The sequence below is a fragment of the Melozone crissalis genome, unplaced genomic scaffold, assembly GCF_028551555.1.
Source record: "Melozone crissalis strain CALT ecotype California unplaced genomic scaffold, PUWL_Pcris_2 ptg000042l_1, whole genome shotgun sequence".
NCBI classification, from domain to species: domain Eukaryota; kingdom Metazoa; phylum Chordata; class Aves; order Passeriformes; family Passerellidae; genus Melozone; species Melozone crissalis.
The window spans coordinates 53,552,706-53,568,009 of NW_026535820.1; the positions used below are offsets into that span (position 1 = coordinate 53,552,706).

The 15,304-nt window shown below is 43.7% G+C and overlaps 1 protein-coding gene across 1 annotated transcript in view; it reads left to right on the forward strand.

Moving 5' to 3' along the window:
- The first annotated feature begins 3,598 nt into the window (after positions 1 to 3,598).
- Positions 3,599 to 15,304, forward strand: part of GMDS (GDP-mannose 4,6-dehydratase) — a 416,552-nt gene continuing 404,846 nt past the window's right edge. Inside the window, exon 1 of the mRNA XM_054284932.1 lies at positions 3,599 to 3,855. Within this exon, the coding sequence (XP_054140907.1) occupies positions 3,733 to 3,855 (123 nt within the window). The 5' untranslated portion in view covers positions 3,599 to 3,732. The remainder of the gene's footprint in view (positions 3,856 to 15,304) is intronic.

A 15,304-nucleotide genomic window follows, 5' to 3' on the forward strand; every position in this document is an offset into this window, starting at 1 on the left:
ACAAATTGCTTAAGCTATTGCATGAGGATCATTCAGAAGAACCCCAGAAAAAACAAAACCAGTCAGTTTTCCCCTTTGTTGCACTGATTGATGTCGAGAAAGAGGGCTCCCTTCAGTTCAATTGATTGATGCAGAGAAAGAGGGCTCCACTCAGTCCAACGACAACTTCTAACTCCTCCTCAGAACAGGATGCAGCGGTATCGTGTCAACTTCTACCACAGCTCTAGCACAAATGATGCTATTATTGTAATAAAATTTATGCTATTATTGTAATAAAATTAGGGATACCTTTGTCCTACAGTGAATAAAGCCAGCATTTTAAATCAGCTATTTCTACTTCTGAAGTAAGGCTACTTATTTCCTGCAAGAACTTACAACTGATTTGCAAGATATCTTAAACCACACATAGTTACCTTTCCAAATTTCAAAGGCAATGTCGTCACAGCCCCATTTAACCATTGAGATCATCAGGACTGCAATATATGTGGTATTGAAGTGCAATAAGATTTCAGTATATAGATGTTCTCCTCCCTTTTCACTTTTCCTTAACATTTAAGGTGATATTTTTTGCAATCTAACACACTTCAGTCCTTTTCTCCTACTACCACTTTCTTCCTTACTCTCAATGACATTTATTTCCTCTCCATTTTCCCCTGCTTCTTCTTTGTTCATTTTACATTATTTCCTGGTTTAGACAGCTCAATTTTAATTAGCTGCGCTCTCCACCCTTCTTTGCCTGAGATACCTGTTTTTACCTACCAGTACCAAGTAAATTTCTTCACATCTGTCCTATCTCTTTCCCCCCAGTTCTTGGAGTGGCAGCTTTAAAGGTACTGCTGCACATGCTGTTCTTTGTGCCTCCTGAGACTTTGTCAGACCATTTACACACTGGGTATAAAACTTTTACTGAACACCCATGCTCACACAAGCATCTCCTCTTCCAAGGATCCAAGGGGGCTGGAGGTGCAGATGTGCATCAGTCTGCTGTCTCCTCTTTCCGTGGGGCCTTGCCAGTTTTAGGAGCCAGAGCTGGGTCCACACGGATGTGTGAGAAAGTGATTATGGGATGGGCAGACAAAGCTCTAAGTAAGGTAGCACATGCCATGGTGCAGGTGCTGGAGGCAGCAAGGAGACATCTGTGCAGCCTAGCACTCAGAGTGAATATTAATCCTGGAGTCTCTGGGGGCTGCTGGTCCAGTTTTCAGCTGTAGTCTGACATAAATTGCTGTCAACACCCAAGCAACTTAGGTAAAATCTAGTACCTGGGCCACAATTGAGCCTTCAGTCTCTTCTGTAAATGTACTTTGGAAGACTTTGGTGACAGAACAGTCTTTGTGCATTAAACCTGGAATGTGCCTGTGCATGCCAGGGGCAGACCTAGCAGGATTATGGTAGCTGGCTAACTGAGTCTGTAACTACTACTGCCAGACTTATAAACAGGACAGAAATTTAAACAAGTTAAAGGGGGCTTTTTTGGGTTTTTTTTCTTTCTTTCTTTTTTTTTTTTCCTTTTTAGCTTCAGTCAGCTGGAACCTGAACTGGGCTGCACCCTGTCTGGTTTCACTTGCCTGTTTCAAGTATTACTATTGGCCAAAAATACAAGTATGAACCCTGGTAAAGTGTTCTCAGCAAAGCCTTGCTGGGATGCTGCCCTTACAGAAGTGACACAGATTGGAGACTCTTCTGTTCTGAATCACTCAGGAGGGCAGCAGGAAGGAGATCTACTGCTCTGAATAGAGGAAGAGCAGGAGGTGCCTGTCACCTGAGAATAAAACCAAAGCTAAAGGTAATCGATGCAACTCAATTAATCAGGCAAGTTATGAAAGGTGTGAACCAGCTTCCCCCCTCAGTGGAGTGTTTTTGGGAAAAATAGTCAAGGAAAATGCTACATGTGAAAAACAGTTCCTGTGGGACACTGGGTAACTGGGGTAGGAAAAATACTGCTTGGAGAAAGTAACCAAGAAAAGGCTCTTAACTGCACACATGGGCCCCAGGGATGGGGGCTCCTCTATCACAGCTTCAGGACTTACCCTGTCAGCCTGACTCACCAGTTTTTTGAGCAGCAGAAGAAAAAAGGTAAGCCAATGAATGGACTGCCAAAGAAAGTCAGAAATAACAAGCTTATCTGGCCACAAAAGGGACCATTTTTAAGGCTGTAGCTCTTACACTGCTCTATGAAGCTCAGACCTAACAGGAGAGTGAACAACATATGTAAATAAATAAAGAAAGGAAACTTGCTCCTAACTCCCTCTAATCTCAAATCCTAGATTTTCAAATAAAGGTTTGTGCCTTATTTCTGGTATACGGAATTCTGAAACTCTCAGAAATTGATATCCTTTTATTTTCCTGTGCCATTTTAAAACTGAGAGGGTGGAGCTCACGTGGGGTGCCCCTCCTCTCTGAATCCCAGACTGTACCTCCATAAAGCAAACACTTAGTGGGATTAAGTCATTTTGCACAAGTAGCAGCTGATGTTGCCAATTTGATAAAACTGCATGTGCTTGTCGAGAAGAGGCTTCAGAAGCAGGAGGCAGAAATGGTACAACTGGGATGACATCCTGCAACTGTGTAACCGTGACATAATACAAATTCCCCAAGGCATCACAAACCATGAGGCTGCAAGAAGGGAATTTAAACCGAGAAAGCGGCGAGCAGCATGCAAGAAAGTGTTCACAAGTTGAGAGTACAGTTCCATTTGAAGGGCATTATGCTCCTAGACTCAGGGTTTTGGTTTTTAGGTGGTTTTTTTTGTTTTGTTTTTTTTTGTTTGTTTGTTTTTGTTTTTATTTTTAATATACTATGGGTTTTCAATGACATTGAACATTTTTTGATCATGTAGCATAATAATAGAAAAGTTAACAGTACAATGGTCATCTGCATATGCAGAGGTCCCATCATCCAAGCATGCATTGAGGGAACAGATGCGAAATCATGGAATAACTGCAAACCACGGGCAGGCACCTTCTTCCTCGCACATACAGCGATCTGCTACTTGGATGAAAGCCGTGCTTGTCCAGTGCCTCATTAGAAGAAGAAACACTTGCTGAAATCCCCTTTTCCAGACGCCTTTGGTCAGTTTGTAGCCAAGCGTTTCCCGGGTGGGAAAGCTGGGCACCTCCGGCGCGGCCCCCGCGGCGGTGCCTCGGTGACTCCTCCGCGCCGCGGGGGGCGCTGTGGCCCGGCCCCGCCGCCTCACGCAGCACCGCCGGCGCATCCTCCGGCCCGACACGCGGTCAGGAAGTCGGGCAGCCTCGCTGCCCCTCCTCTTCTTCCTCCTCCTCCTCTTCTTCCTCCATCTCCTTCTCCTCCTCCTCCTCCGGCCACGCCCCTCCCCGCCCGCTCTCAGCCAATCCCCGCGCCAGCTTTCGGCCCCGGCGCATGTCCCGCCCCTTTCGGGGAGCGCCGGGGCTCCTGATTGGCTGCGGGCTCGGGCCGCGCGGCGGGAGCGGTGCCGAGCGCGGGGCGCGCTCCCGGGCCGTGCGGCGGGAGCGCGCCTGCGGGGGGCTGCACCTGCGGCCGCCGCGGGCGGGGCGGGGCGGGGCGGGGCGGGAGCGCGGGCGGGCAGGGCGGGAGCGCGGAAATGCCGCGGCGGCCGGGGCAGCGCAGGTAACCTCGGGTGCCGGCAGGCATCCTCCTCTCTGTGCCCGCCCCCAGCGCCGGGAGCCTCGCCCCGGCGGCCGCGCCTCCGCCCCGGGATACCTCCGCACCTGGGACGCGCCCGCCGCCGGGAGGATGGCACAGCCCGCGGCACAGGAGCAGGCGTGTGGCTGCGCCGCTGCCGCTGCTGCACCGGGAGACGACGGCGAGGAGATGAACGGCAGGAAGGTGGCTCTGATCACCGGCATCACCGGGCAGGTACCGGCGGGGCTCCCCTCGTTCGCGTGCCCTGCCGGAGGGCGGCGGAGGGAGAGGGGATGGGATGGGATGGGAAGGAGCCGCCCCGAGGCGCCCGCCGGCGGCCGTGACTGCCGGGGCCGGGCGTGGGAGGGGGGCGGCGGAGGGCTCGGCGTGGGTCTGCCCGGCGCCGTCGCCCCCGGGCCCCGGGGCACATCCCCGCGGGTGCCTTCCCAGCCCGGTGCCCGCTGCCCTTCCCCGCTGGTGCCACCGGTTCCGCGCCGGGCTGGAGCTCCCTCTGACAGCCCCGGCTGGGTCAGAGCCGCACAGACCGCCTCGTGGGTAGGGCTTGTCTGCCCCGGCGGTCTGCAGTGCTCCTCTGCTGGTGTGAGCGAGATGGGGTGCAATGCCTTTTTTTGTCTCGTGTCTGGACTGTCTTATAGTAGTCTGTACCAGGAATTCCTGAGAAATCAGCTAAGCCTGTGCAGGGATGAGGTGTGAAGTGAGCATCGCTGAAAAAGGAGCAGCGCCTAGGAAAGACAGTACAAGGAGCCAGTGTTGGGACTCTTCATCCTGAGGTCTGCAGTGGGGAAGACACCAGTGCAGGTGTGAGGCAGCCAGCGTTGGCTGCAACCTGATCAGGCTTGTCACTCAGGAGGGGTGCTTGTCACTTGCCACTGTGACACACTGGCCAGCCATGCATATAAAGTCAGTACCTGCTTTATCCTGAAACCTGAATGGATGAGAAGAGCGTTTCCCCAGGCCACCTGTTTCGTGTTTGTGTAAGTTCATTGCAGTCTTCAATTTTTTTGGCTATATTACTCATAGGGATAATGATGCTCTCAGAGTCCTGGTGCTTTGAGCAGAAGGTACAGGAGAAAGATGGCATGGAAAGAGAAAAAGAAATCACAGTCTCCCTTGGAGCAACTTCTGCATGATGAGAAAAGATGTGATGGTGGTGAGTTTTAACCTGGTGAGGTGTGCAGGAGGGTTGATGTGTGCAGTTTGTGGCTTTTGCTGCTGCGCTTCCAGTAGGCAGCTGGGATAATTGGTTGGACTGTTTGTGCACACAGAGATCTGCATTGCTCTGTCTTTGCTGGCAAGTGGGTGCTAAATAAAAAGTTGTCCTGGACATGCTTACTCATATTTGAGGAACATCTTATTTGCAATGTAGATACCTCCCACTACCTGGGAAAACTTGCTCTCCTTTCACATTGCTTATCTCCAGGAACATGCTGGTATAACTTGTTAAGTAAGTAATGTATAGTAGCCATTAAGGCTCATTTTAGAATCCCAGTGGAACAGCATTTTTTCTTTATGGCTTGCATTTAGTTAGTGACAGCCTCATACATGGAAGAACTTCTTCCCCTTCAACTGTGACTTGTCCTGGTATGTTTGCAGATCCATTGTGAGGTGCTGGTGTGGATTGTTGGGAAGTCCATGAGCACTGTGAAAAAGTACATGTCAAAACAAACATGTTGCTCTTTTACTCTGAGACAGTCAGTGCTGTCTCTCTTTTTATTTTATAGTGGAAGAACCAGTGGGTTCTTTGTGAGGGAGTAAGTCCAGAGACTAGTTTTTCATCTGCTGTCTGAGGGAACCTGCACTGTGCTTTGAACATTCACCTGCTGCTTGTGTTTCACCTCATTATGCCTGGTCCTGTGTGTTCTTGCCACACTCTTTGGTCCGCACTCTCCTCATGGGTTAGCAGCTGTCTGCTAATAGCAGGCTGGGGAGAGCCCTCCAAGGGGCTGTCTGACAAGGAGATGTAACTATGTTTATGAAAAGGAAAAAATAGTGATCTCTATGTACTAACACTTCTGCTTGATGTTTATTTCTAGCAAGAGCACAGTCAGAGCTTTCCCAAGGACTCCTTTGGTGCTGTGTGAAAAGTCTTCCAGGTTGTTGGCAGAAGTGCGTTTCCCTTCATCAAAGATAGTAAGTTAGAGGCCTGTAGCTACAACACCATGGTTCTTTCAGTACTGTGTTCTCTATATTACTTTGTTTCCAAAGCAGCTCCTCCTTCTTAGCTTAACTTTTGACAGGCATATTATTTATCATTGGAACATGCGGAGAACCAGAGCTTGGAAAGGCCTTTGTTGGGGCTGTATAGTTCTCCATAGTTCTGAGATCTGCTGCCAGGATTCCTGGTCCATCTATTTTCTTAGATGAGTTTTAAAGAACATCACCATACTACTTGTTCCTTACTCCTCTTTGAAGAGGCTCACCCTGAAATGGGAGACTTGGATTTTGTTTCCTGTGTGAGAAAGGGAGACTTGCATCTGGAGAAAGAGTGCAATGTGTTTTTAAACTTGGTTACCATACGTAAAATGTACAAATATGCTGAAGTGGAAGCTAGAGCTCAGGCTTTGTCTCTCCCAGCAATTATTTTATCAACTGTGCTAAAGATTATTGGCCTGTTTCAAATTCTTCCTTTAACTGTTGTTCTTTCAAGGTGGGAGATAAAGGCTTGGATCTCTTCAGACTGAAGGTGGTATAGAACAGAATTGGGTGGTAAACTCCCCTTATTTAAACTGTGCCCTTTCTGCTACAGCAAAAAGCAAGCTGCCATACTTGTATTGTATAAGGAACCTACTTTTGTTTGTGTGTGGCCACTGTTCTCTGAGAGTGTTTGCTGAAGTAATGCCCTGTAGGGCCTGGCACATAAGGATGGGTGAAAGATTGAGCTGGATATGGGCCATGACAGTTTGGGGCAATTGTGGAGTCAGGCTTTTGTTGTTAGAGTACTCTTGGGCCAGGTGAGGTGCTGCCTGAGCTGTAATGCAGCCCTTCCTGAGCTGAGATGATGGCACAGCAAGTGTGCTTAATCGCAGTGCTGGAATCAGACAACTCATTATTTTTCAGAACTTCTGTGTAACCATGAACATGTGGATTGTTCACCTTTCCACTGACTAAAGCTGGAGGTTCCTTTCTAGGACGGAGAGAGAGTTGAGCTCACATGGTTATACTTTGATAATGGCACAACTGACTGATGATGCAGCTGTTAACTGAAACATGACATAGAGATGTGGCACAACTGAAACTTCTGATTAAGGGACTTTTAATGGGGTTCACGAGACTTTACACTGTGCCAGAGAAGGATGGGCTGTCTGCACAAGTTCTTCTGTTTAGTGAGAGGCTGGGGGCACATGCCATTTGCCAGCTTAACTTCACCCATTAATGAAATCAGTTCTGGTGACTTACTTTTCTTCTAGATAGAAGACATTTAGAGGACAGGTATCTGCAAGGGTGAATGTGTTACTGATAAGAAGGTGAGTTTGACCTCTGGCTGCATAACAGGAGGAGTTTGCTGCATGCATGAAGCCACAAAGGAGAGCAAATTTCATAAGTTTATGATCAGGACTTAAATGGCATTCTGGCTCCAAGGGATAAACCTTAGTTTCTATTAATCAAAGCATATGTATCAACCTCTACAAATTCTGCATTTGCCCTTGGAGTTATGGTGAAATCAGTATCACTCCAGCACTTGCATTGCTGATAAGAGACTCTAAGCATGTAGGCAGTGGTGTTATATACTCCTTTTGCAGTATTGAGATTTCTCTTATCTTTCTCACACCACAGCAGTGGGACGAACCACATTTCACTGTTTTGCTAAAATGACTTCCAGAGTGAGGCAGTTGCTGTGGTTAGATGGATGAAACATTTCTGAAGTGTCATGTAGGTATTGGTCTGCTGGTAGACTACTTGTGAGTAATGCATAGCACTTTTTTCTTCATTTAAAGAGAAGTATTTTAAATTAAACAGGCCTATGGTATGTGTTTAAGTTAAAATACTTAAAAAAAATTCAAACAGCTTGATGTGACTAAGAGTGCTTTCACAATGAAAAATAAATGTGCTGGACTTTTCAAACCTTGGTAACCTGAAGAGTTACTCTGTAAAAATTGAAGTTTTAAATCAAATACTGGTATTACTAACAGTGTAATTCTAGTTCTGCAAACATGGCATGTTGCTTATACCAGGAAGCTACTAAAGCAGTACACTTTTAAAGTGTTGTCTTCTAGAGCTTGTGACTAAATATCTGTTAAAATTGCACTTAAATATCTATTCAGAATGTCTGATTGCATTGCAGTCAGTCTGATTGTCTTTCTCATACTGATGCTCATAGAAGTATTTTGATATTTGACTTCTTGGAAAAGTACCAGGAAATAACCTCTCTGAACCTAACTATGAGGTTATATGTTGATGTTTCTAATTTTCCCACTTGGCCTCTGGATTATGAGCAGTAAATAATATCTATCTGCATCTGGTGCTTTTCTGGGAGAGGCAGCAAGGTAGACCACGATGGTTCAGCAGGTACTTGAAAGCTCAGTTTAGTCTGAAGCCATGAGCTCAGTGTCAGTACCTGCCCTGAGGCTGTTGCAAACGGAGCACGAAGGGAGCAGTTGTGTCTCTGCCTTGGGAGAGTTCTTACAGCAGCAGTGCTAGCCCCAGCCTCTGCTCCTTTGCCTGCAGTTCTGTCAAATACTGCTTCCATTTGGCAAAACTTAAGGCAGCAACCTCAGAACTTTCAACCAAGCCTGAAGAGAGCTTAAAGAGTTGGGTCTGCCTCTGTCTTTTGCATCAAAAGTTCAGTTGCTTACAGCCTTCGCTATTCCTCTAACACACCAAACCTTATACACGTGTACTGCAAGTTTCATGCCACAGTTACAGTTCACAGTTGGAGAAAGGTTAACTGTATCAAGAGGATGGGAAAAAAAGATACTGAGAAAGCAAGATTTGCTGTTGTAAATTGAGATCAAGTTGTTTGGTTTTTTAAAAATTTGGCTGTTGAGGTGAAACTGAGCAAGACAGGCTCAGTGAGGCAAAGTACAGTAATAACAGAACATGAGTCATTACTTAGTATTAAAAACAACCCCTGAAAGAATAGCTGGTGGAGGGTCATATACCATAAAACTCTTTGATACTCTGTGGCTAAAATAAAATAAATGTTACTTGGAGAAGAGTAGTAGAGGAAACAGTTAAACAATGTTTATGAAAGCTTTTTTCAGTATTGTCAGCAAACTGTGAGGTGGGAATCTGTGTCACTGGAGAACATGTGTATACCTGAAAAACACAGGTAGAGAAACGTTATAGCCTGCCGTAGCAGAGACAGGATGTTGGTTTGCCAGAAGGATAAAATCGGAGGGATTGGTTTTTCACATTGAAACAGGAGGATAATCTTTGCTGAAACTGGCTAAAGGTAAATATTAGCATTGCTGCCATTTCATTAAAACAAATAGTCTTAGTTTCTGAGTAAAGCTAAATATTAGTATTGCTGCCTGTTCATTTAAACAAATATTGTCTTGTTTGAAGCCAAGCAGTCTATTTCAGTTTCTATCTCTAAGTAGCCAAGAGTTGTCTTGAGTGAGGATTTCACGTGCATTGAACATCCTTATCATAGTTTGAGGATGCAGAGATGTAGGAAGACTGATTTTGGCCACAAACCTAAACGCAAGAAACTTCTTTTAAACTTGGGAGGGTATGTGTTTTTTTTGAGGTGGCTTTTATTGGATTGGTTTGTTTTAAATGATGGGGGTGTCAGGCACAGAAGAAACTGACTATAGAAGTTGAGTGTCTGTCCCTGGAGGTACCCAAACCAAACTGAACATGTTGCACTTGTTGACCCTGTCTTCAGCAGGGATCTTGAACTGCACAGAAGTCCCTTTCAGTATAAGGCTGTATGATATTATGACCACTCCACAGGATTGGAAGGGGAACCACCTGCAGTTTGTGACAAGATGGCATAAGGGGCTTGTTGAAAATAATTTGCAGCAAATGAATAGTGGCTCTGGCATGAAACTAAGCTTTCCTAAAATATAATTACAGGTATTTTCCCTTTACAGGGTATAGATGAGGAGTGCTGCTATTGATTGTCACCCCAAAGTCTTGAGAAAAAGGTATTTTACAGTATAAGGTAGCATAACAAATACTGAAATGGACAACTAGAATATTTTTTGAAAACAAAGACCCTATTTATACAAAGATGCCTGACTTCTGATTGCCTTGACTCCCTTTTGGAAAGAAGAGGGCTACTAGATAGACTGATTCAACTTGTGCAATAATAGCCATCTATAAATACATGGTTCAATGCTTTACTCTTTCATATGGTTTATAGTCTACACCAGCATGTGCAGGGCTTTTGTCTTCTTCTAGGACAGGGAGTCCAGGACTTTGGTTGCTCTCTGTGCCTGCCTGGGGTAGCCCATCTGTATTCCATTGCCTTTCAGAATAATGCAGTTAGTGATGGCATTTGAACTTAAGTTACCTAGGAGATATTCACAATAAAAAGTGTAACTGATACAAGATTAGTTCATGTGTGCCTTGATGTATTAACTACCTTTTTTTCTTCCTACCTTTGCACAGCTTTGCTCAGTGTTTGTGACTGCCAGTGAAGTCTGTTCTTTAGTTGTATACTGGAGAGGGAAGTTCTGGTAGCCTGGCTCAGCTAGCAGCCTTTGAATTCGAGGACCAGTGCAGGCAGTCTGATTCCTTGTGTTTGAACATGATGTATGCAGGATGTGGATTGAAAAGCATTGAGAACAGCAAATGAATCATAAGGTACTGTATGCTGTGATGTGTATCTGCTGTGAACACAGGTAAAATAATGAAAGTGTTCCAGGAAAAAGAAAATGCTGAAGTTCATGTTAATGGTGCTGAGGTATGAAACAGATCCACAGATGGTGACCAAATAGAGTTTGGGAAGATGACTTCCTCCAGGCAACATTTCTCATGACACCTGATGCTGTGGTTAGGGGGCTATTTGACACTACTGCCTGGACTGACAGTCCAGGAGAACAGAATACCCCATTGCCAGCAGCATGCAGCTTCTTTAATCTTTAATTGTTTTGGGATTTTTAAATTTAATTAAGACCGGTGACTGCTGGCATAGACAGAACCTGTAGTTCTTTATTTCCTAAAATTTTAAAGAGCTAAAGCCTCCACTTCTCTATATACCTGCAGCCAATCCAATCTGAATAGAGAACCCTTGTAAAAATCTTTTCCATGTGACTTGATCTTCTACCACTAAATTTTGCTCTTTTTTTTCCCCCTCTGATTATCTCTTTCAGATCCTTTTGTCTGTTGAGCTTTCTGCACCAGGGAGTCGCTTTCTTAGAAAATAGATAGCTATGCAGAAGGGCAAGGAGAAATGGAGTACTTGAACCTGCTGATGGCCTGTGTGAGAAACACATCAAAAGCTACCACTGTGATCCCTATAAATAGTAAATAAAAGGTTGAATAAAAGGCTTTTCAGTGCAGTTGTGATACTGGTGTTCATCCTAGTGGTGCTTCCTGTTGCTCAAGACAAGACACCTTGTCTTTGAGGAGTACCAAGGCTGAGTTTCTTTGCACTTGTCTCTGCTTTCATTCAGTCTGGGAGGCAGGAAGTACTTTCTTTCTCTTGGCAATTCCTAGCAACCTTATCCCAACTTCTTCAGACTTCTGGGTCTGGAGTAGAGTCCTGATTAAGTGACTGTTCTTACAAGCTTGTCAGCTCAGTTTCTCCTACACTGTCACGGCACAGCTCAGGCTTATTTTGGGAAGCGCGGCTTCCTTGAAGCTCTGGGCGGATGACGGCACAAGAACAAGGTGGCAGTGTGGTTGATGTCCAGCTTCCTCTTTCACAGGTGTATGTTCTCTCTTGCTCTAAATTTCATCTTACTGCTTTGGTTGCTTTTTAGCCAAGTGAGCAAAATAAAAAGATTTTCTTTCTCTTTAATATTTTTGTCACCTCCTGCCTCTTTCATATGAACCCACTGATTGTTTTTTCAGACCCTCAGCTAAGGAATTCCTTTGGGTTGTATGTATGTGATCTGGAGGATGCAGTTGTGTCCAAATCTTTCAGTTAAGCAAAACCATAGAAGGTGAGGTGAAAGAGTGGAATTCTCTCAAGTTTCCTGTTCCTATTACTGGAAGGCCTTATGGCTTGTTCCTTTTGAGTGTGTTCACAGGCTTTACAACAGAAATCCACAATGAAGCTTTTGTAAAGCCTGCCAAACAAATTGATCTGAACTGGCTTATCTTTTGTCACCTGTGCTTTTCACATGTGTTAAGCAACTGAACTTCCTCATATGCAACTTGAATGTTGTAACAATTTTAATTTAGTCACAAATACACACAAATCATTATAACCAAGGCAGGCTTCCTTCTTCAGGAGTATTTCTTGTTAAAGTCTCATTATTTTCTTTTTTTTTTTTTTTTTAATGGGAGATATGAATTTTTCCTTGGAACTCAGTGTCATTTGACAGTAAGCAAAGTAAGTGTAAAAACACATCCATTGGCTTTGATATGGTTGCAGTTAGTTCAGTGATAAGTGCCATTGAAGGCATTAGATACCGTGTACCCTGAGACAACCCGTTTGATGAATAATGATACATTGGCATTGTGCAGTCAAACTTACCTGTGATATTGTCAGCTACTTCATTACAGCACTCAGCTAACCACACTGGTCCAACAGGTATGTCAGCTGCAAAGAGGTGCTTGCCTTGGATATGGAATGCCATAGATCTTGGCTTTTTTCAAGGAGTATCCAAGTAGATAAACCAGCTTGTGCTGCTTTTGCCAAGCTTGAACACCTTTGAAGTAACAGGAAAAATTATGCTTGTTCTAGAAAAATCTGGCTAACCACTAAGTATAGGAAGATGTAGTCAAATTTTAGGAAATGTTTCTGCTGCTTGGAAATTCTTCTCAAAGAATTCCTACAGCCTGTGTGGTGAATTCTAATGCAGAAGGAAAAAAATATCCCGTGTTAAGTGTCTAGGTGAGTGCTTTTGCTGTGATGAGAAGATGCTTTGTTTGCTGCATATCTGACACCTGCCCAGCTGTTAAAGAGGTGCCTCTTGGCTCTTGATTATGCCTCAGGTAAATGGTAACTGTTCCTGTGTATCCAGAGGCAGTCCGAGGTACCATGTCACCATGCAAAGGAAGCCTTAAACCACCCAACCCCCAGTTTAGAAAACAGTAGACAGTTTTTTTTATTTGTATCCTAGGATGTCTGAAGCTGTGCCAGAAGTACCTTGAAGACATTTACTGCTTTATGAATGGAGATAAGCCTTTCCCAAGGTGTATAGATTGGTATATATGTATTGCAGAAAATAAAACACACAGCCAAGAAGGATATACTTCTGACTGCTCCTATACATCTTTTTTTTTCCCTTTTTCTTCTGAGTATCATGTTTCTAGTTTTGTATGTTTCAGTCCCTTCTGACTGTTACTCCGAGTCTTACTGTAAACTTCTGCTGGTGTTATTCTGGAACTGAGTAGCAATATCTGACTCTTAAGGTTGCTATTTGTCAAACTACAGGCATGCTGTCAGGAGTGTGGTTATTTTGTTTATTTTTTTTCCCCCGGCATTTGCTTGGTCCATGAAGAAGCTCTTCAGATGCATTAGCAATGGGTGGCTTCATCAGTAAGGCTGCTGATGACCCATAGCTTCCTCTTAATTGATATTTCTCTGTTGAAAGGATAAGAAACAGACACCATAACTTTGGCTGCTGATTGTAGTCCCTGCTTTTTTTAGCACTGATATCCTCTCTAAGAGCATAAACATTACTGTGGAGCACATTTGGTTTTGAAAGCTGAAATTTCTGGGTATACTGTCTGGATTTCATACAACTAAATAATTGTGGTTTTGATGTCAGTGTAATTCTTTCCATGATTACACAGTAATAGTCTGTCAATGTATTCCTGCCAAAACTTAGCATGCTGTTTGCCTCTGAAGTGAAATACTATTAAAATACTACAAGGTAAACAGTATGAAAGGGATACAGAACTCTTCAAGCCTGCATGCAAAATAATGTACTTTTACATCTTTTAGTTATCTCTTTGAGGTCTCTCAGTGCTTAAAAGGTGCAGCTGAGAGGCTTCTTCATGGTGCTGATTTGACTGTTACTGGTCAAGCATTGCTCTGCTAAAGCCCAAGCCTGGGCTTTGTGAGCAGACCTTCACAGCCTCTGGACTGAAAAGTGGTTTTGTTCCCCTCAGTGTTTGAAATTATACTGGAAGATGTTCTAGAATCTCGCTGGTCTTTGAAAAAGCAGTGGGGACTCTGTGGTTGTAGATCTGCAGGCTCAGTAAAATATGTAATTTTATTTTTGATGGCAAAATAAAGTTGGAGAGTTATTCTGATATGAGAAGGCAAGGAAGTTACAAAGACTAAGAGTTAAACTTTGCTTTATGCCCTTACTAGTCCATTTTGGGAAAACAGTCATACTTGCAGCTGATCCGAGACTGAGGAGTTGTAACTGTGTGGTTTTGTTTTGTGTGTTTAATTTCTTGTGGCCACCTGATATACGTTAAATGTTTCTATGTTCTTATTGCAGCACTTAATAGTTGAATATATAGTGTAATTGTTTAAGTCCTTTTTCTGCATTTATCAGTGAGAAGAGAATTTTTTACTAATTTGAGAGGTTTTCATTATTCAAGAATAAAATAAGAATGTTAAGATTGACTGTGTCTCCAAAATTACTCTTGCTGTATTTTCTTTGGTAGGTATTATCATTATGTTTTCGCACTCTATTTATGCTGGATCACTCTTTAATAATGTATAGAAGCCATCTTTGTAGAAATGCATTATTATGCTGCTATTTTTGATTTGTGAAGTCTGGCTAGAATTTCAAATAATTTCCTTGCCTGTAGCTTTACTTGTTTAAACATTATGAGAGATCAGATTATTCTTAAAATTGGAGAGTAGCTCCAGTGGGAAAATACTGATTGCTAATTTCTTTTAGAGTGCAATTCATCTTTGTCACATGCAAACTCTTGGTTTTCATCATATTCAAGGATCTCACATCTGTCTTCTGTCTTGATCAGTTAAAGACAGGTGCCGCACAGACTTGGAAAATTGAAAGCAAATTCAAGACAACAGAAATTCCTTAATGATGCCATGGTTTTCATTTTGATAAATTGAGAGAACTGCAAAATCATGGTTTAAGTTATTTTTAGAAGACATGAAGGTGTGTAAAGCAGGAAATAAGAATGTGCACATGACTTTGAAATACATTAACTAATGGGGAAGCTGCGTAACAAGTACCAAGCTGTGTAACCACCACCACAGTGGTGGACAAAGAGCTTACCCTTGATACTGGTTATGTGGGCTGAGTTTCTCAGAATTACTTGGTGCGACTTCAAAATGTGACAGTGAACTTCCACTAATTAGTCAAATCCAATTAATTTTCTTTATACAAGCAGGTGTTGCTGGTGATGGATTCTGTCATCTTAGCTGGGAACCTTCTTGCTTAACTGTTTAACACCTGAGCAGGTTTTCTAGGCAGCTGTTTCAGTGAGTGAGAGCCCAGTCATTTTAAGCAAATGCAGGTGCCTACTTGGGCTTATAGCCAATACAATTCACAGCACCTGGCTTCCCTAGCGGCTCTGCTGAGTGTGAAAGGTGCTTAGGGTGGCTGCCTGATGGGACTTAGGCTCTTATTGTCCTGGGTAGCACCTCATCTTGCAATGAGGAAGCATTTATTTT